Source organism: Petaurus breviceps, unplaced genomic scaffold, assembly GCF_028583685.1.
Source record: "Petaurus breviceps papuanus isolate PSGF00001 unplaced genomic scaffold, PetGlider_PUasm1.0 140, whole genome shotgun sequence".
In the NCBI taxonomy this organism is placed as follows: Eukaryota; Metazoa; Chordata; class Mammalia; order Diprotodontia; family Petauridae; genus Petaurus; species Petaurus breviceps.
In genome coordinates this window covers 17,540,168-17,563,242 of record NW_027185698.1, presented here as the reverse complement: position 1 = coordinate 17,563,242, position 23,075 = coordinate 17,540,168, and the positions used below count along the sequence as shown (strand labels likewise).

Below are 23,075 nucleotides of genomic sequence, written 5' to 3'. Positions count from 1 at the left end.
AGGAAGGCTAAGGGAAGAATACAAAAAGAAATCATCCACATACAGAGCTATTACATATAAGTTGGTAACTTAAAAAAAATTTTTTTTCCTATAGACAATACCAGACAAAATTACACCAAAAAAATATTTAAAATTTAAAAGAATTTCTTAAGGGTTGAAGTAAAGCAATGAGATAATATGAGCACTTGTGGGGTTTCTTTCCTGAAAATACAAGGAAAATCAACTATCTTCCAAGGTTTTAGAAGACTAAAGGTAGTTCTTGCCTTTGTATTGCAATGGGTTCATAATAAAGTAGATCATTCAAAACAGACTAGAAATACAATGTTCAATTAGTCTTATTATTCACGTTTAGTATAATCAGTAAAATCACAGAATGAACAGGAAAAAAAGTGAGAATTAAAGTATAGGTACAGTTCCAGATAACTCTTGTGACAAAAATGCAAGAGCTTTATGCAATCAACTATTTTCTATAATTCTACTATATGACAGAAAATATTCTCACCCTTGTTTCTCTATTCAGTTCATTCTCACAAAAGCAAAAGGCCTGTCTTCCTTAATATCTGATATTATCAATGGACATAATCTGTCCTATGCAATGATTCTTTGGCAATACAGTTTATATAAAGAATACATTTACACACAGAGAAACATAGCTATAGATAGGTATGAACTGACAGAGAAGCGCACAGAAAATTCTCTTTAATTCTGAAAGCCATGGACAGAAGGGGTAAGGCATATGAGGAAATAAGTACAAGGCATACTTTGATATAGAGAGATACCTAAAAAGCTCTTAAGGATGTACTTAGGGAAGCAGAAGATCAGGGAAAGTACCTAGAAAAGTGGCTCCACTTTAATGGATGTATTTTAATAGGGAGAGATGTAGAAGAAGTACATTCTAGACACGGGGGTTGGCCAGGAGAGGGCATAATGAGATTGAGGAACAGCTATTAGCCCAAGTTTTGACGAAATGCAATATGTAAATAAGTGGTATTTAACGAAGATGACCTCAATGCCAGGTTCAGGATTTTTATTTATTCAAAAAATAACTAAAAATTTCAAGCATGGGAGAGACATGGCCAGAAATCTAAAGTGAGTTCTCTTAAGTATGGATTAAAGAAAGGAAAGCCTTAAATCAGAGAGACTAGCGGGTAAACAAATATTTATTTAGCCCTTACTATGAACTAGGCACTGTCCTAAGTACAGGGATAGGCACAGTCCTTGCTCAAGGACTTTCTAAGTGGGGAAACCATTATGTAAATAGCTATGTCCATAGAAGCAATATACATTATTGTAACCTTGGAGAGGAAAAACCATGGGGGTGGGGAGGGGGGGTGGTGGTGGAAAATTGAAAGAGAAGAATCAGTTATAAGGATCTGGGAATTGGAACTGCTTGAGAACAATGAGAGGAAAATTTAATTTTTGATAATGGAGAAATCATTTAAAAGCTGACAGTAGGAAGTTTCCTTCAAAGTAACTCCTTGCTCAACCTTACAGAATAGTGACATTTTCCACATGGGTACAAATATCCCCTCCTAAAGGGAAAACAGAATGAAGATCAGCTTGTAATTCTCCACTAGTCTAATTATAAACAATGCTCATGGAAGCAGTTTCAGGAATTATGTGGATTTTGAAGTGGAAAGCACTGGGATGAGTAGAATCTAACTCATTTAAACCTCATTAAACTTTCTGTGTTCAACAGTTGCTGAAAAAGCTCAAACTTTGCTTCTAGTTATAAAATTAAACTACATTAAGGCTGAAAAAGAATAATTCAAAGTGCACTTCTGTGTCTCAGGGTCATCATTATGTGAATATCAATAATCATTTCATAGCGCAACATAGTCAACATTCTGGTTGAGTTTTTGGTTGTTTAGATAAAGAAATTTTAATTTGAAAAAATTATCAAGTATTAATGCCTTCTTTTCATATCTTTCAAGAAATAAAATATGGTCATAATGACCATCATAATGACCAGACTGACCATTTGATACAATTTCGATTAAACAATAAAACTAAAATTTCAGTATGCATGATTTGCAATGCCAACTTTACCATTTTATTGTGCTAACTGATTACACATTCTTAGACACACAAAATTTCTTAATAAAAGCTCCTGAGACATCCCAACTAAACATCCTTTTAAGAGCAATTTTCACCAAGTTTCTTAAATTCATTTTACATTTGAAGAATTAAAGGTCAATTAGAGAAAAGGGAAGAATACCAATGTGAGCAGTGGACTTTTACCTTATTTTTCTTCACATACCTGCATAAAATACCCAGTAACCAAAGCTTTTCTTATATTAATATAATAGTCTCTGCTTGTGAAATCTGTACTTCTACGAGGCAAATTAAATCTGTCCATGATTCGCGACAGCTGCTGGCGTACATTGTCTGCAGACATCAGGGACCTGTAGTTAATGAAGTTGTCATAACACCACTGAACCGACTCATGATCTGCAACATTTAAAAAAAAAAGAGGGGGGGAAGAGAAAGGATATGTATCATCCAAACAATTTACCTAATTTCGGGGGAAAAGTATAACTAAATGATCAACCAAACAAACCAGAAAAAAAAAGTATTTTATATACCTTTCTAGACTATGTGAAAAGCCACTGTAGACTCATGTCTCTAAAGATTAGATGCCATAAATAAATTCTTTCCAAATCCTCAAGAGTCAAAATAAAGATAAAACAATTGATTTGTTTGAATTTTTTCCCCCATGACTTTCAGGAAGCAATATTCATACTAATCAAAATGATCAAAGGCAGGAAAGGCCTAAGTTCAAATTCTATCTTTGACACTTTCTATGTGACCCCAGGACAGATATTTTATTTATGTCTCTAAGATTCACTTTCCTCACCAGTAAAATGAGGGGGCTGGCCTAAATGACTTTTAACATGCCCTCCGGCTTCCATTATAACAATTCCCAAATTTCAAAATTTTAGCTTAAATAATAAATAAAATTCAGCACTAAGAAATTTTCTATTTTAAAATTGTGATTTAATTAACTGTAAAAGAATTAAATCCATTCATAAATATTAACTTTAGATTTAAAATTAGATGAGTTATAATAATTGTTTCAGTCATAGAATCAAAAGTTCATAGATTTAGCACTGGATACTCAGAAACCATCTAATTGTCCCCTAAATAAGGAAACTAAAGACTAGGAAGGGTGAATGACTGACTCACAGTCAATCAACTATTCAGTGTCAGGAGAGATTTAATCCCCAGTTTCTTCTAACTTCATGTCTAGGACTTTTTCTACTCCACACTCCTAGTGCCTACGGATCATTCTACTATACCATACCGTCTACTCCTTACCTAGGCAATGGCTGTGAAACTATGTAAACGTAAAAACTAACACTGTGTCTTGATGCCTCATTCTCCCTCCCCTATAGACACCACTATTATTACCTGGACAATTACACGCTCACTAGTGGCCCATATGAATCATGGCAAGATGGCAAAATATTTATTGAATCTTTTGTCACAAGGAGACATAGTTTTACATGGAAATGGGAAGCCACCAAAATTATTCCAAACATAGTCTTGATTCAAAAGTAACTTCTTATGTTACTTTATAGTTATAAGGACCCAATATCTAAAATACTGTATGTGAGTTTAAATTCCCACTTGATAGATTATTCCTCACAAAATGTAACAGAAGCAAATTGTCTTTGGCATATTATAAGGAATATAGAGTTACATCCATATTTCTAAAAAAAAAAATACACTGAGTTATGTGCTTGAGGTTCTGCTTTCAAACTGGTATATGCTATACTATTTAAGAAAACTGGCTATGCTGAAATGCAGAGAATGGATCTTGAAAACCAAAACTTAATTCTTTATTATTCTTTCAAAAATTTATAATTGTGGCAATCTTTTAAAGTTTCTTTGTGACATTACTTCTGCTTAGGTAATTTTGTTGACATTACCATTAGCCAAAAACAAATGAAACAAAAGAAAAAACAAAACAAAACAAAAACCTCTCTGAAATATAGATCTAAGGTTGCCTTTAAAAACAAAATTCTCATTTAAACTCCCAAAGGCTCAGTCAAGAGGTAAAGCAGACCACAAACTAACAAAGAAACTCTGCCTAAGGCAGCACTTTATAGATGATTAGGTCCCTGTGAAAAACCAGTAACTACTAAAAAAGTGACCAACTTCTCAAATTCTAATATTGGTTTGATAAAACTGTTTTACTGTAGCTAACTATTTTCATTGGAACATTCTTCATTGTGAAAAACAGCAGAGTATAGAAGATGAAGGTCTATCTAGCCTTGGAGTCAGGCCAAACTGGGTTCAAGCCCTGTTTCTGACACAACTAGCTATGAGACCAAGGGCAAGTCAAATAACCTCCCAGGCAACTTTCTAAGAGGATAAACTGCAGGGCAGCTACTGTTCAGTAGCTATGGGAGTTTCCTAACCCTGAAATTACTGGATCAGACCCCCTCTTTGCCAAAAGACGGCAAAATCTTAAACTATTAAATCTATTAATATGCATATACGCATATAGGCAAAACCAAAAAGAACCCATAACCACACAACTTAAAAGATGAGAGGGAAAAAGATCAACTTAGTAGAATGTCCTTTTCTGCCTAATTAATGGCTGTCCCTTATTGATGTGAAAAACTGAAAATTCAATGCCTAATTCAGAATAGGTAGGAAACTCCCAGGAATTAATGGGAAGGGAGAGTTATTTAGGAAAAAGAATTGTAAAAAGGGGTTAAAGAAAAAGTTAATTATTGACCTGACTCCTTTCCTGAGTAATAATGGACAAATTATATAAATATCACTGGGACAAAGCATGGTATAAGAAAGCTAATATTTTATCGTTTCCAAAACAAATAAAACCAGAAGCAAAAAAGGACTCAGGAGACTTTTATTTTTATATAATCAGAAACCTAAACAGCAACAACTCTGCATTAATATCATCTTAGGGAAAATTAAGTTTTCAGTCTACTGATCAATAACCAAAACATGATCACATCACAATCTGGTATAATGCAAGTACCACAAAACTCATGCTTTACATTGAGATTATTATTTTACTGTTTTGATTGATTCATATCCTAATATCAGATGAAGTCTCTATACCTAAATAATGATTATCCCTTTAATGAAGTGCTTTGTAAAGGCAAAAATACAAAACCATTTTCTTGCAAATGTCTGTCACATTTGCAAGGAGCAACACCCACTAATTTTTTAAATAATTAGAATAAAAAAATTATTACTATTCAATAAATATTTAAGATGTAGCTTTATTGTTGGAACACAGACTACTAAATAAAACACATTTAGCCAAAATAAGATTTCCATTTTTTCACCCCAGGCAAGACTTTAAAACTTACTTTGTTTAAAAGCGTGGTAAACGTTCAGCAGTGTCAGATGATCTCCATCTATGTGGGCAAACCTCATCTTGGCTTCATCTGCTGCTTTCTTGGCCTCCGTGGGGCGAACAAAACACTGTGGGACTAAACAAGGTTGGTATGGGCCCAACACAAACGCCCATATCGATGAGTCACGCATTCACAGACAGAGGAACAAGGCCTAGCTAGGTCAGTTCACAGAGCATAGGGCAGGGCAGGATGGCCTCCAACTGCATCTTGGACTGTTTACTACCTTGATTTGGTACATCAACACCTAACCACATCTGTAAGACAAGAGGGTTTCAAAGCTACAGAGTACCTGATTATTTTGACTAGAACTAAAAGTAGGCATCAAAACAGCTATTCTGAAGGCCATCAAGATTGCTAAAAGTATACAAGGAGGGCTCAATAGAACTTATTTCAAAAACCAGTGCTGATAGCTCTACCAATAACCAGAATTATGGTGACAACAGCCTTTTAACTAAATATATCTCTTCAAGTAATAAGTCCACTAAAAAACACAAGTAATTTTAAAACTGTACTTCACCACTGCTGTGGTTATAAACAATTTTTACTAGTCCTATTTACCACAATTAAATGAAAAAGATCTAAAAAGCGTTGTGGCTGTCACCACTGGTGGGTATTACTATAAGCACCGGTGTGCAGAAGCATATGTGAACAAGAAAATATCAGGGAAACTTGGGTTTTGATGGTAGCAGTAGTGGTGGAAGGTTAAACCGCCCTTTACTATTATTTAAATTAAGGAAATTCAACCAAAGGCTGGGGGGAATTCAGCCTATTCTTTCATTATCTTAAAGGACCAATAAATAGAGAGTCCTAAATGAAGATTTTTAAAAATGGTATTTTGAATCAATACACCCAAATAAACACTCAATAATAGAAAAGTGGACACTGTGAGCCCATGACATTCATTATTTCAAGGGTCATCAAGATTGCCAGTACGGTAAGCCCAGTATATATTCGTATGAAGCCCCAATCTTAATTCAAATAAGGCTATAGTCAATACAAGGTGTTTTGTACACTGCATTTAAAAAATACAACTTTCCTTAAACAACTTTAGCAATTCCATATTCATGAGAATATAAAAAATTAAATTTTTAACAAATTGGGACCTTTTTTCAACACATTTTAAAAGTAAAGCTTTTCAACTCTTGATTATCAATGGAAATATCTTAAGTGATCATCAATCCAGATGGAAATGGAACTAGCAGACTTGTAGACCAAATACTGAGTCAAATGAGTTACTCTTTCCCATAACCTTTTCCCGTTAAAAGGATGTCAGATAGCCAACAGAAAATAAAGACACATTCATGGATATTAGAGGTCTGACTTAAAATAATAGGAGCAAGTCAAGTAATTGAAGCACAAAAAAATTCACATTGCTGTGGCTGTATCAGAAAGTTAGTGTGGAAAACTGGTTACCATAACTAAGGAATAGTGGGAAGAAATAGCATTATATGAAGAGAATGCCCTTGTTTTTTGCAGTTTATGTCAGGACCTCAAAATTTCTGAAACATGAAATTTTAAAGATGGAAAATAAAGCATGAGAAGCTTGGCAAGTTGTTCATGTTCAACGGTCCCTCTGTGTTAGTTCACTAATTTCTCCCCAATGGCCTGTCCGTATATTGCTGCAAGTAAACTCAAACTTTGTGACTTCTACGGTCAACTATTGGAACATCACTAAACAATCATTTCATGCAGAACATCTATTACTGACCAGGACCATGAAAAGAAGGGAATTTAAAACAAGTTGGAAAATTTCAGCTGGATCCAAATAATAATGTTATCAACTCTAAAACTAGGTCCTAAAAAGGGGAAAACCTTATATAACAGGCAGTAAAGGTTGAAAATAACAGGGGAAAGGCAGATGAAGCATAAAAATAACCTGTTGCTTTTTGCAACCACAAATTCTCTTAAATCTGGGGGAAGATGAAACTGACTGGTGAAACTAATAAAAACATGTAAGAAAGGCAGACAACAACCTACCACCACCTCCGCAATTAAGACTACAATTTAGTTAAAATGATTAGATTCTGCCCTGCCCATCTGCTCTGAGTCTGATCAATTATAACTCTGCAAAAAAAAAACATTTTTAGCTAGTTCATAAATAAAAAATTCACACCATTAATATATGCCACAAGACTGAACTAGGCCATAACTTTATAAAACAGTTTTTAGTTTCTCTTTTTGACAAATTTAAAAGTAATCAGGAGGGGGCTTATATTGCATAAGGCTTTTAAATATTTAAAACCATCATAATAAATATCCTGATTACCACAGTGAGCAGGTGTTTTTAGACATAAAGTCTGTTCTCCCCAGTATCTGAATCTATAAATGCATGAGCACCTTAGTTCTAAGTCAGTTATATTCTGTACAAAATCTTATCCCACTGAGTTATTTTTCTACTGGAAATTTCACTCAACTACCACATTAGCAATTTATAGCTGCAAAGCTCAGTATTAATTTCTTTACTGATATTTCCTTTAGGAATATTTATATCCAAGTTGGTATCATTTCAAAGATTGAGCTTTAACTCAAATGGATGTTTCTTTCTTGAATCAATGTCCGGCTTTCAAATTTAGACTTTTATATACTAGACATGCCTTATAAATGTTTCTACCACCATGAAGTACAGCCATTTAAACAGACTGAGTTAGATTTGAGACTTTTGTTATTGTTACTGTTTTTATTCTTTCACAGAGACAGGTTTTAATTGATGTTCTTTTCAACTGGCATATTTGTACACAATCAAGAGAATCACTATAACAGTGTTCAAAACAAGGTCCTTCTGGTACTAATGACAAACTTAGGGAGGTAAGTCTATAAATGACCCACCTTATTCAAAATTCTGATTTGTGAGTTTTAACAATTACTGTTATAGTGAGGTACCAGTATTCTTTTCTTTACAATTTGGCAATTTAAGTTTTACCAGTATTTCAGAGTTGATTATTTTTGTTGTTTCATACAATAAATTATTTTGCTTTTTATCAATTTTGTGAAGATTTTATTCTTCAGTTTAAGTTAATATTTTCATATACAAGGTATTTGATCTTTTTGAGAATATACATCAAACTATCATATGTTAGAAAAAACTAAGTAATGTCCACCCAAACTGGGATTTTTGGGGGGGAGGCAAGAAAAGGAGAGGACCAAGGGACAGGGGGAAAGGAAGGGTGTGGCTTTTTCCCTCTATTACCTGACAACATAGCAGTAATAGATAGGACCTCATTAGAACAGTTGTAGTCACAACTTGCAATAACCATTTTAGCGAGCTGTGGATCCAATGGAAATTCTGCCATCATGGATCCTAATTCAGTCAAGTCTCCATCATCATTTAAAGCAGCTAGATAATTCAAAAGCTCTAGGGCTCTCATCAGAGTTTCAGGAGCTGGAAGAAAAAAATCCTCTATTAGTCAAGCTGCCTTTAGTAAGCAAAAATGTGACAAAGTACAAACTATTATAAGCAAACTCATTTTTCATTCTACAGTGGGCCAAATTCAGAATTCAAGCTGTCATCAAATTCAATTATAGGAATCTAGCAACCAATGAATCACCCAAAATTTCAAAGTTTGCTAAAGAGGAGTTTAAAAGTTAGTCTTTCTTCTAAAAAGGTTAGATGATTTGTTAACCAAGTAGTATCATGTTAATATACTTTACACTAAATATGTATTTCCTAAAGGAAGATAAGCATCTTAATTCCTAAAAATATCAATGGCAGTGATTAAATGTAGTCATAAAAACACAAGTGCACACATTAACACATGCCTCACCCCAAGTCTCAAGCCTAAGAGACTGCAGTTCAAGGGTTCAAAATACACTAGTATTATAGAACCTTTAGAGCTAGTGGTGACCTTAGAAAACATCTAGTTTAACTTCCTCTTTTACAGTTGTGAAAATTGAGGCAAAAATAACCAAAACAACTGTAATGTCCCTTAGTCACAAGATTTTCGCACTAGAACTCAGTCTAGAAGCATGGTTTCTTGAGTTGCGATTTCCACAGAGAAGCTAACATTGCTTATATGGAAAAATTAATTCCTAATAACAAAAGATTTGCATGTGAATGTGTCCAACAAAATAACTGATCTCTGAACCTTACCACTATCTAACACATTTCCTCCCTTTAGAAAAAAAAAAGTATAAATATATTCTGAATTATACATGACTGGCTTGTAAACTTTTGGGACACAAGTTAGTAAGTTGGAGACTGCTTGTATTAGAAAACAAAGTTGTCAATAATTGCTGCAACTATATATATCTATGTAAAAATCCTAATAAGTCCTAAATAAGACTTAAATGTTCCTCATAAACCAGACTAGCAGAAAGCATTCTGGAACACTTGGATTAGCCTAATTAGGTCAGAGTTCTCATCTCTGTTGAATGAAATGGACAAGGTAAAATTATTTTTTAAAATGCTTAATATACTTATACTAAATGTACTATACTACAAATTTACATGTGCGATGGCCACATTTTTAAAGATCTATATTCCCCAAATGGGATATATGTATAAAATCCAGAAGATCATTCATAAAAACATTAAACTCAGGGTGGCTAGGTGGAGCACCGGCCCTGGAGTCAGGAGGGCCCAAGTTCAAATCCGGCCCAAGACACTTAACACAAAAAAACTAGCCGTGTGACCTTGGGCAAGTCACTTAACCCCAACTGCCCTCCAAAAAGCAAAAAAAAAAATTTTTTTTAAACATTTAAGGAGAAGCAGAACTAACATACTTTTATTGAGTTTCGCCAATAAAAGAGGTAATTAACACAGAGAATTTCACTAAAATAAAACTAAATTTGTTTTAAGCAGTACTGGCTACACATTATTACAGAACAATGTTATTTTAAAAAAACCTCACCTGGTGGATCCATAAAATCAAAGTGTACCAAGTCGTCTATACCAAGTTTCTTCAACTGCAATACCACTGAACCCAAATTAGACCTCAAAATTTCAGGGTAAGTATTGTCCTAGAAGAAAAGCACAGTTCTGTGTTGTGATATTAGCTTTGCTTGTTTTACATTTACTCTCATCCCATTCCTCCACGAAATAGCATATTCTTACTTCTGCCTATCCCATCAGAAGAACACAAAAGCAAATAAACCAAATATTGACTTAAAAAAAAAAAAGGAAACTATTTCTTCTTACATGAAAAGGTGTTTATAGAACAGGTGCTATATATAGGTGCCTGATTTTAAGATCTGTATCAGAGATCTTTATTGATAGGACAGGAGTCTTTAAATTGCTTGTTTTGCCTTCTGATAGCTTAAAAACTTAACAGATTTGGGAAAATCATCAGTTTACAGTACCCAGAAAGGTAATTAAATGAAATGAATCTCCTACCTGCATTTCAGTTTTATAGGCTTTCTCTGTATAAAGTCTGAAACATTTTCCAGGCCTGGTACGACCAGCTCGACCAGCTCTTTGCTGAGCAGAAGCTTTGCTGATTGCTGTCACCAAAAGAGATTCCACTCTAATTCGAGGATTATATACCTAATGGAGGTATCAAGTCAAACAATAGTTATTTCTTCCATTTAAATATGTGTGCCCTGATAAAGAGTCCTACTGACTCACACTAGCTCAAAAAACGTAAACACTGCAATTCTTGGTATATTCATGACACTTGTCCAGTGGTAAAAGATGCAGCAGCAAAGCAAAAATCACAACACACACACACACGAGGGCACGCGCATCTTGACTTGTGTATGGAAGTTGTTAATTTAGCCCTCTAAACTCCTAAAAGCTAAAACTAACCTCAAAAATTTCCAGTTTACCTTATTTATCCAAGAGTCTTAACTCCATGGAAACTAAGGACTTAAATTTTAATCCTACTACCATATCAGTTCACTTTACCCATTAGAAAGATTCTTGAATCCTTCAATAAAAACACAAATTGTATTTCACCCTAGTAAATTTCATTGTAGTTTCAAAATTAAAAAAATGTGATTCTCAATTTGAAAAAAATTCCAGTGACTATACTGCTAATAATACTCACTGCAGGGAGCAAGGATTCCTTTAAAAATGTATGGTATGTGTATTAATTTCTATCTCTAAAGTTGATCAAAATGGACAACTGATCTAAAGGATCTTTTAAAGATTTATCCAAACATAAGGAAAAGATCTATTAAAATATTAGGGATCATTTAATACCTGTATACTGAAGCAGCATTCTGGCTAAGAAAATATTCTAGATATTCAACATAATTTTCTAAGGGGAAAATTAATAATGATGAGGTTTTTGTGTTTTGTTTTGGGGGAGGTGAGGAGTGGAGGCCAGGGGAAGAGGGATATCTTTTAGTCAAAAGACTCAATAACTTCATCTTTGGAGTAAAATATTGGACTATTTTCAACATGTACTACTATCCAACTCTCTTAAAGAAAAAAAGAAAATACAAACTAGTTGCTAAGGTCTCTGGATATTTTTCATCAATTCAAGAAAATGGTTACAAATGCTTATCGACTTCAGTTCCTTCTGCCCATTTTTGTTCCTTTTATTCAAGTAAGGCTCTAACAAAATTCCATTTTCTGAACTCACTTTGAGAATCAAATGATTATACAAAAAGACTATTTGTAGAAACCCTAAATGATTTTATATTAAGTTGTGAAAACAAGTTACCTTTTGTTTCGCAAATCCAGGGTCAATGACAAACACAACACCATCTATTGTTAGTGATGTCTCTGCAATATTGGTAGACACAACTACCTAATGAATAAGATAAACACCATATGTAATACAAAATTAAATGACTGTGTAGTATGACTGCAACATATCAGTTATAAAGCACAGTAAGTTACAGTAAATGTAGAATATTTTCTAGCAATTATACAGGTTAAATGAGTCTCTCTTTGCTTATTTAATCAGTATTAATTAAACTGAATACAACCTGGCCTATAAGTTTATCCTACAAAATTCAAGTGCTTTTAAAAAGATACATTTAACAACAACACAAACTAAAAAAGTTTACGAAATCATTAGGATTTGTCAGTTAATTTATTTAACGGATACCGTTTTAAATTTTACCAAAATAGCAATTTTATCCTCTAGCTAACTGTTTTCTTAGGATAATAGACTAAGAACTAGAAAGAAAGGAAGAGCTCAAAGAAGTGACTTCATTCAAAGACACAGGGCCAAATCATTACTTTTTTCATTGCATTATACTGCATCTCCAGGGAAGTATGAATCAAGTTGTGTGATCCTAATGAAGTTTTTACTGTACATAACTTGACAAATAAAAATTCTTATAGTTAAAACAAATTGCACTTTGAGCATAAATTATTCTCACCTGCACCAGACCATCAGTGGCACCAATAATTCAAAACATTAATAATCCAAGGTACATAACAAGATGCAGTCCTTATGTTTACAACTGTTTAAAGCTTTAAAAAATTAATTTATTATTTCATTGAAATTTTTTGTGTTTCATTACATAGTAATTCCATGAAAAAGGACTGTCAGGTATGATCCCCACAAATTGACTGCGTTCTCAAAAGAGGTGAGAAGGCAGAAGGGAGAGAACTTGGAACTTTAAAAAATGACCTAAAATTGTTTTTACCTGTACCTGGGAAATATTTTTAATTTTTTTTAAAGCAATCGGGGTTAAGTAACTTGCTCAAGGTTACACAGCCAGGTGTTTCTGGGTGGGTGCTAAGTATATGAGCCCAGATTCGATCCCAGGTCATCCTGACACTGGGGCCAGTGCTCTTACTCACTGAGCCACCCCTCTGGGAAATGTTTTTAAGAATTATTTTTTTTCTTTAAAAGGGGACTGTGTTTTCCTAAACTTTGCAACTTCCCTTACACCTACTATAGAGCTCTACTCTACATACAATAAGTATCAAGAGCCTGCGGCTTGCTAAATTGGGTTTAATTGCGTTCCAATAATTTAATCAATGAAAAATTGTTAGAACAATCAGCAATTAGAAATGAAACTACAGCAAGGAAAAAGTTTAAGATGCCTGACTCAGGATGACAGGATATGCCAAAAGGTACAATAAAATAGACAGTTTGTTTTTAATAAAAAAAAACTTGGGATATACAATATTTAGTAATACAGAACACTTTTAGAGAATTAAGTAATTTTGAATGGCGGAAGTCAATGAGAATGAAAATCTTTCTGGTGGGTAGGACAAATCCCTCCCCCTTTTAGCAAAGGAATTAGAACACCATTTCACTAGTAACATGTAATTATCATGATGAACATCAAATAGTACATTAATAACTCTTAATCCTACCACCATGAGTTCATTTTATCCATTAGATTCTTGAATCCTTCGATAAAAAGACAAATTGCACTTCCCCCTAGTAAATTTCATTGTAGTTTCAGAAAGGAGTTTCCAAATAAAAAAATGTGGTCCCCAATATGAAAAAAATTCCAGTGACTATATTGCTAATATTAATAATAATACTCACTGTAGGGAGCAAAGATTCCTTCAAAAATGGATAGTATGTGTATTAATTTCTATCTCTAAAGTTAATCAAAATGGACAAACCTACTATACTAGAGAGGAACTTCCTCTACCAATGTAGGTGGGAGGGAACCTTTTCTGCAAATTATAATTTTAGATATTTATTTCTTTTATTTCCTTTTTTTTTTTTTTTTTTTGCAGGGGGGAAGGCAGGGCAATTGGGGTTAAGTGACTTGCCCAAGGTTAAACAGCTAGCAAGTGTTAAGTCTGAGGCCAGATTTGAACTCATGTCCTCCTCACTCCAGGGCAGGTGCTCTATTCGCTGTGCCACCTAACCAGCCCCATTCTTAGAAGTTTAGAGCATAAAAAAGTTAAGCAACTTGCTCTGGGTCACACAATCAATATGTGTCAGAGGCAGGATATGAACCTACACCTTTCAGATTCCATGGACAGTTCACTATCCACTTTACCATACTGCCTCTCCCTCTATAATATTAAGGTGACACAGGGATTAACGTTTAGAGAATGGCTGTAAGCCAGAAGTAAGGAAAGGGAGAGGGGATGTGGTTTGGTCAACAGTCAACACTTAAGAATTTAACCCTGAAAGCTGGGAAGTATCCTAAGTGCTAAAAATACCTGTTTATCTTATTTTTTGCAATCATGTTGTACCAAAAAATATAGGTAGAAGAATTCTTGGTGCAGAGATGCAAAACTTAATGGATGTTCCTTGAACAGGAGTATCAAAATGGAAAGGACCCATCATCTCACAGTGATAAGGCACTTAATATGTAAGCACAATAAGACTGTGATATAGAGGAATCCTTCACACAAATCAGGCAGATATCTTGGGCCTTCTTTGAGTGTCATTTGGGGAAATATGAAGGAATAATGCCTGTGAGCCACTTGAGGCATAGAAAACATCAAATCCAGAAGTGGGAACATTAGTTAAGATGGATATTGCATATCTGTTTCTTCTTAGCTGCTACACAGAACTTTGTTGACCCTTAGTAATTCCAAATTCCTCTCAAGTTATCCCCAAACCTGGAATCATGATGGAGAGAGCTGAAGAGTAACAGATAAGAGGCAAATTATATGATTCATATTAATGGGCTTATAATATTGGACCTCAATTCCTTGAAAAGTATAAATGTTCCTGTAACAACAACAGGGAAGACAGTACAGTTTAATCACTAGAGGTGTGGGACGGGGCGTGGCCAGGAGGGCAGGAAGGCAGAAGCTGTGGAGAACAGCCCTGAGAAAGTATATCACTCTCTTCCCCATACTGGAGCTGCTTCACTTAGTAAATAATAGGAAAACACAGTTTCCACAGCTAGTACTAGAAAACTAGCTTCAATCTTATTGTAAATGTAGGTATAATATATGTTGAAAAGAGGAATAAGGAAAAAAGGATCATTTCAACTTTCAGGAGGATAGGTATTTCTCTGAGTTTTCAATCTGTACCTATCAGTGCAACCACTTTCTTTTGAGAGCAGATCACACATGGCTGCCTGGCTATGATGTGTTTTCTACTACTCTGTGTTTTCAGCCATGGAAACCAAAACAGAGATTTGATGATAATGAATCTATTACGAGGTCAAAGGTTCAAAGAAGTCTAACGGAAGTGTACCTGTAGTGGATGAGGGAAATAATGTTATTCTCTGTAATGTTGATGCTTCCGTTAGAGTTCCCATTGCCACCAATGACAGCACTTAATATAGTGTGTGTGAGTGTGTGAAGTGTGAAATGTATCACAACGGTCCAGGCAAACAGATCCAATAACAGAAATAAATGTAAATTTAACCAAATTTTTTACAAGGAGGATTAAATGAGGGACTCAAAAGTTGCTTAGTTTAGGGCCTCTTTCCCAGAAGTCTCAGCACATGAGACACAATCATACAACTGAAAGAATGAAGCATGCTGAAGATAAAAAATATACAAAGACAGTCCTGGTTGTCAAAGAGATCAAATTATAATGGGGGATACAACCCACATGGAAGTTTTCAGCTCCAAACCAGGTGGAAAATTCTCATGGTCCTTAGGATGCAGCGATAAAGCCAATGTCAATCCCTGTTGAATGTCATTTCCACTGATAAAACGATATCTGTTCTGATGTTACAACATCTGACAATGCCAAGCACTTTCTCTTATGGTCCCTTGTAGCACCTGGAAAGTAGGTGCTAGGCTCCACAGGAATTTAATTTAATGACTGTTATAAGGAAAATGTGGTCTTAATAATTACAGAGATGTTGAGCAGTAAAACAACACGTCCATGAAATCAGGATTAAAAACAACATCCTCCAGGGGTAAACAAAAAAAGGCTCATCATGGCATCAACTTTTGGAAGTGAGGATGACCAGTAAGTGGAGAAAATCTAACAGGCCTTTTCTATTCAATGAATATCTTCATAAATCATGACTGTTTCCAAATCCTCGAGATAATACACTGTCTGAAGTTTAGAGGTGATGTAAGATGAATTCTGAAAACCTATTTCAGAACAGTTTAAGACAGAAGACAGATTGCTGGATCGACGGTTATTTAAGGGTTAAGAGCCAAGGCTGAGGGAAATTTTAATAAGAAGGGAATGAGAAAGAGGGGGTCAAGATCTAAGTTAAATAACCTAGGGACTACTTAAACATGAACATCAGGGGGATAGCTTGATGCACAAGCACTTAGGAGGTACCTACTATGTACAAGGAAAGCACTGCATTAGGTACTGGAGATACAAAGACAAAATGAAAAATGGTCCCTGCCCTCAAGTTTACATTTTACTGGGAATATGAATGTGAAAAAGATAAAACGAGTAGGAAAAAACACTAACTACTAGGAGGTCAAGAAAGCCCCTTCCTTCCCCAACTGCAATTAAGCTAAACCATGAAATATGTAAAGGATGAGAGGGGAATAGGAGAGTGGAAAGAGCAAGATTTGGAGTCAAGGGACCTTTTACTTGAATACATCTGGAGGTTTTACAATTAAATGCCAACATAAGCCTCAACAACCTGACACACTAGGGGGAGAGTTAGAATAAATGTTTTCTAAGGTGCCTTCCAGCTCTGATTCTAAGATTCCTTGAAGAAAAGTTGAGAAGGAAATGCCCACAAGGTATGTGGGACCATTCCATGCAAAGGAAGAGGGGAAATGAAATGCTGAGTTCAGGGAATAACCTACTTGGGATATAGCTCAGTAATTCACTTTTAAGTAGCAGGATTAGCTCAATCATATTTCAGCTGATTGTTCTACGTACTTGTCTCAAAATAATAATGTACTTAGGTTAAACTAGTTTGTTTTCAGTCCTCAAGGTCCTGCTTTCTGTTGTTGATAAGCCATGTCCAACTCTTCATCACCCCATGGACCATGTCACATCAGGTCCTTCTATCCTCCACTGTCTCAAAGTCTGTCCAAGTAAATGTTTATTGCTTCTATGATACTATCTATCCATCTCATCCTCTACCACTCCCTTTTTCCTTTTGCCTTTAATCTTTCCCAACAAGGTCTTTTCCAATGAGTACTGTCTTTTCATTATGTGGCAAAAGTATTTAAACTTCAGCTTTATTATTTGACCTCCCAGCAAAGAACCTGTCTAATATCTTTAAGTGTTGACTGATTTGATCTTCTTGTTGTCCAAGGAACTTTCAAAAGTCTTCTTCAGCAACACAATTTCAAACACGTTGATTCAATGGTGCTCTGTTTTCCTTCAAGTCCAACTCTGACATCCATACACTGCTACCAGAAAAACCACTGTTTTGACTATATGGAATTTGTTGGCAAAGTGATGTCTGCTTTTTAGTATGCTGTTCAGATTTTCCATAGCTTTCCTTCCAAGGAGCAAGCATCTTTTAATTTCATGGCTGCACTCACCATCTGCAGTGATCTTTGAGACCAAGAATATAAAATTTGACACTGCTTTCATTTCTTTTCCCTTTATTTGCCACGAAGTTATGCGATCAGTTGTCAAGATGTTAAGCTCAACAATTCAGGAAGGATGTTAACTTGCTAGTTACCTCAACTTCCAAGCAGATACTAAGTTATCTTATTGTTCCTGGATCATTAAGCTTCTCTTTTAAAACTACAGAAGCATGTCCACAGGGCCCATTTCCCCTCTTTATTGAGCAGAGTACAATTCTAGCTGAATCAATTAGCAAACTTCCAGGATGAGTGATGACTAAGTCAGTTATAAGTTAAAACAAAGGGGGGGGGGGGAAGGGAGGAGAGAGAAAGGGAGGAGAGAATAGGTATATCACAAAAGCAAAGAGTTGTAGTAGTGTTCTCACTGATGGTAACTGTGGTAAAAGGGTCTTAATTATAGCCGAAAGTAATATATGTAAACTGATGTGAACTTTATGGGAAAAAAAAAAAACCCAATTCATTTCAATTAGTCATAAGCAGACTGAATATTCCCTAGAATCTAGGTTCTTAATATTACAAGGCTTCCCCAAATAAGAAACAGAGAATTCCTATTACAATCATATATTACTAGAATGTATCAATTCACAAGTTGTGAAATTGAGGAATACCAATAAAATACTTATTTTTTTCTTTAAGACAAAATTACATTATATAATTATTCACAGCACTATACTTCTCAAATCACTCGGTTTAGAATTCTCCAAAGAATTTAGGAATTTATTCAACAAAATGAATATTGTACTAATAGTATCTATTATGTGACTTATCTAATAATGACTAAGCATTTGCTCTATCCATTTCCAGCCGTTTCTTTCTTTCTTTTTTTTTTTTTAAAGCAATTGGGGTTAAGTAACTTGCTCAAGATTACACGGCCAGTTATTTCTGGTTGTGGTGCTGAGTATCTGAGCCCGGATTTGATCCAGATCATCCCGACACTGGAGCCGGTGCTCTTATTCGATGAGCCACCTGGCCGCCCCTTCCAGCCAAACTGTTTCTTTATTGAAACTGATACTTAGTAGCTTGCCATTGGACTTCTCTGTGCCTCAGTTTGGGAGACAATTAACATTTGTGCATTCTATTTACCAGAGTTATTTTGAAGAAAATGTTTTGTGAACCTTAAAACGGCAGAAAATGAGTAACTGTAGTGATTGTTATGTCACAGAAGTCTCGTTGCCACAGAATATGAAACATAAGCAATCTGTTACCTTTCGTCCAATTGCTCCATTTTGTTTCTTTGGAGGAGGAGGCTCAAAAATTCTCTGTTGCTGTTGAGGCGGAAGTGTGGAATACAGAGGAATGATTTTAATGTCACCAACTTCTGGACCTAAATCATCAACTTCACGCTTTATTCTTTTACAGGCTTCATCAATTTCCTACCAAAAAAAAAAGTTTAAACAAAACCAACATGAATACAAATATTTTTCAAGAATTTAACATACTCAAGTTCTATGAAAAGTTTATTTGTGTATGCCAACTCATTTCCTAATTAATTCTCAACAAATTGTGCTAAAATTGAAATCTCTCACCCAGGAATATTAAACTGTACTCATGACCTTTTCAATTTTCACAATCTAAAAGAAATTGATGGGCAAGATATTTTAAATAAACCAATTAAGCTTTAATGTCACGTATCACTAATGCAATTATATGGAAGATTTGCTTTATTGTTCCTAATGAGGATAAATACCTTTACAGTATCAACATGGATAGTCAAGAATGAAGCTACATACAAATGTCTAAAAAAAATAGTTAAAAAGTTTTTCTAAAATTTTAACTACAATGAAAACCACTATAAGCTGAGGTAATTCAAATGATAAGTGTACAGATTCAATTAGGGTATACGTTATACTATGATTTTTACTGGAAATATATTGAAATAAATATTTATCAAATACCAAAATAAGATGTAAACAAATAACAAGATTGTAGTTAAAGTTGATACTGTGATTTGCTAAAATGGTAAAAAACATTTCCTGGAATATTTTTATCAAGTACTTAAAAAATTATGAAATGTCAATTTAACTTTTGCTAAAACATTAGATAATTCATAATCTAGCAGTTAAGAAAGTAACTGAAGTCACCTACCACTTAATATGCCAATATCTTCCCTTTGTCAAAATTCTTATTCAACACTTTAATATTACGAGAAGAACAACAGTACCAGACCAAAAACACTGAGGTAGTAACCCCAGTTGAAGGATATAACTTTAAATGTATCAACAGATAAATTATCTCTGAATGTAAAAATGAGAATATGTGGTCTGTGTGTGTGTGTGTGTATAGGGGGTGAAGGTGGGGGAATGGGGATTCAGTCATATTATCCATAGAAGGTGGTAATTGAGAGAACATCAATAATCACTAACTTGTATGCCTTTCTTATATTTAGAGAATCTTTATGACAATGACATACACACATCAAGAAAGTCCTTTATGAAAATAAGAGCAAATGGGGCAGGACTGCTGCAAATTATTAATTAAAAGACATTGCCAATTTGTAATTATCACCCAAATGAAAGATTCAGGGGATAGAAGACCCCATTATATTTATTAATTACAAAAAGCTACTTAACTCAATGGAATAAAACACAGCCTTAAAAGTTTTCCCTCCAAAAAAGAATTTTCCATGCAAACTATTAAGATCGCATAAAAGTAGCCTGATGAATAAAATCAGAAATAACACGAATATAATCAGAGATAACTTGTCAATGACCCCTCTGGTTATTAGTAACATTCAAGACCTAAAAACTAGAGATTTATGCTCATGAACAGTGTTTATAACAGTCATGGATCATGGCCTTCACAAGGTTGGAATCAAGGAGCTACTGGAATAATAGGAAGGTACTTAAACCAAGAGTGGAGCTTTTACTAGATCTCACCATTTGTTTATACTCTGACTCACTGACACCACTAAAGATGGTCTCATAACAAAAACAAAACTAGAGTATCCATGCTTAAATCCTGCTTTTGCTACTTAATATTCATATGACTAATGTATCTGCTACTTAATATTCATGTCACAACTTAGTTTCCTCATCTATAAAATGAGTATGTCCTAGAAACTCTTTGAGCTTCCTTTATGATCTTCATTTTCCATTCAGCTGCTCTCCTTGGTTTCAATTCCATGAATATCCTTCCCCTAGGATAAGTTCATTAACTAAAACATCACTGATTCAACTGTGATACCCAACCTCAGTTGCCTTTCTCCTCTGACTGGAAGGCTAGAGTAAACTCCTACTGAAGCCTACCTTCATAGAGGGCTCAGAACCTTAAGTTAACTTCATTTTCCATCACCTGCTGTGATTAGTTTAACTACAAGAACAACAGAACCTAAACAAGCCCACCAAGCTGTACCCTGCCCCTTATCCCTACCCAGCTACATCCAGTCCTCTTGTGTGCAGACTCTAAGTTCCTTGAGGGCAGGGACTTTCTTTTATTTTTATCTATAGCTTGGTACATAGTAGGCACTAAATATTTAATTAATTGAATTGAGATCTCAATCTACTAAATTATGATTATTGTGTTGTGGAAAAGGAAGAATATGAAGTATTCATAGAAATTTATGAAAACATTTAAATTGAAGAAGAATGAATACAGCAGAATCAAGGAAAAACTATAATAATCTAAACAAAAGCAACACTAAACAACACCAAAATATATCATCAACAATATCATTTTATTTTGTTTCCCTGCATGACTTGTCACAATGTAATTTTTTTTGGTAATTTTGTAGATTTTGCGGCAGTTTTTTTTTTAAATAGAAGGGAAAATTTTGGGAAATGCCTGCTCTCCCCTCAAAAATTAATCAATAAATTTTAAGCAAATTCTCCAGTGGCATACTAATTACAGCTACAGAATTAAACAAATTAGTTCTCTTATTTCCACTAAAATGTTCTACAAAAATGGTCAACTCTCAGAGTAAACTTACTCCAAAAAAAGGGGGGGGGGGCATCTTCAAAAATCTTGAGTTGATTACCCTCCCACTGGTTTAATAATAAGCAAAAATTTCATAACCCCTGCCATAACTATCAATAATGAGAATCAATTTATGACCAAAATTAAGTCCTTCCAGTAGCTAATTGGCACAGTGGATGGAACCCTGGGCTTGGAATCAGGAAGAATCATCTTCCTAAGTTCAACTCTAGCCTCAGACACTTACTAGCTGGGTGACCTGGAAAAATCACAAACCTGTTTGTCTTAATTTCCTCATCTATAAAATGAGCTAGAGAAAGAAATGGAGAACTACCCTAGTATCTTTGCCAGGAAAACCCCAAATGGGGTCATGAAGAGTCAGACACCACTGAAAACAACCGAACAACAACATCCTCTCATATGGGAAGAACACTAAACAACAAATTAAGATGATTTTCTAGTCAAAATAAATTGTATCCAAGATGAGAGGGACTGTCAGTGTTCTAATATCTCCAAGAATTGTAAAAATGCACCAACACCATTATACTAATTATTCTTTTCTAAAGCAGTTCTCCAAAGGGCTTTCATTAGGCAAAACTTCAGACTAGTTCTACTTTAGTAGCAGAATCATTGTTTTCAGAAATATTTTAAGGTGAGTTGTAAGGAACTTCAGTGAAATCACTGAAGTACTAGGTCAATGCTTAGGAAATAAACAAAAAAAAAAAAACATTGAAGGTACAAAGAACTGTTAATAAAGAGAAAAGTTAAAATCTCAGGTTTTCAGAATTAAGCTTCTGTCCAGGCAACCTTACCCATTCAAAACATAATTCATAACTAGAATATAAAAAGGAATCTTTGCAGCAAGAGTTATAATGATAGTCAGTGGCCAAAAGTGGCCCTATTAAACATTATTTTACATACAAGTCCACCCAGTTTGGATGCATAACCCCCTAGCTCACAAGCGACTAGAACAGGGGTAGGGAATCTGTGGCTTTGAGACCACATGTGGCCCTCTAGATCCTTAAGTGAGGCCCTTTGAATGAATCCAAACTTCACAGAAACTTCACCCCCTTAACAAAAGGATTTGTTCTATGAAGTTTGGATTCATCAAAGGGCAGCACTTGAGGGCCTCAAGACTATAGATTTTCCAACCCTGGACTAGAATTTTTTCTTCCAAAATCATAGAGTCATATCAAAAGTTATAGAATCACACACAGTACAATACAATCTTAAAATCATAAAGGTCACCTATTCCAACCTCTGACACCCAGTAAAGAAACATCTTCTATTAAAAGCAATCAAGATTAAATTATAATTGGTATGTTCAACTTAAGAAGGGAAGATGTATTAGAAAGATTGGAGGGATGGCCAGGTAGCACAGTGAGAAAGAGCACGAGCCCCAGAGTCGGGATGACCTGGGATCAAATCAGACACTTAGCACCCACCCAGAAACACCTGGCCTTGTAACCTTGCAC

At 34.8% G+C, this 23,075-nt stretch overlaps 1 protein-coding gene across 1 annotated transcript in view; it reads right to left on the bottom strand.

Annotated features, from left to right (window-relative positions):
* The window catches only part of DHX15 (DEAH-box helicase 15), a 76,819-nt gene that overhangs the window by 7,834 nt on the left and 45,910 nt on the right, over positions 1–23,075 (bottom strand). Inside the window, exons 6-12 of the mRNA XM_069069074.1 lie at positions 18,897–19,064; positions 11,999–12,085; positions 10,726–10,875; positions 10,244–10,352; positions 8,584–8,775; positions 5,349–5,471; positions 2,261–2,451 (exon numbers count right to left, since the gene is read on the bottom strand). Coding sequence (XP_068925175.1) covers positions 2,261–2,451; positions 5,349–5,471; positions 8,584–8,775; positions 10,244–10,352; positions 10,726–10,875; positions 11,999–12,085; positions 18,897–19,064 — 1,020 coding nt within the window. The remainder of the gene's footprint in view (positions 1–2,260; positions 2,452–5,348; positions 5,472–8,583; positions 8,776–10,243; positions 10,353–10,725; positions 10,876–11,998; positions 12,086–18,896; positions 19,065–23,075) is intronic.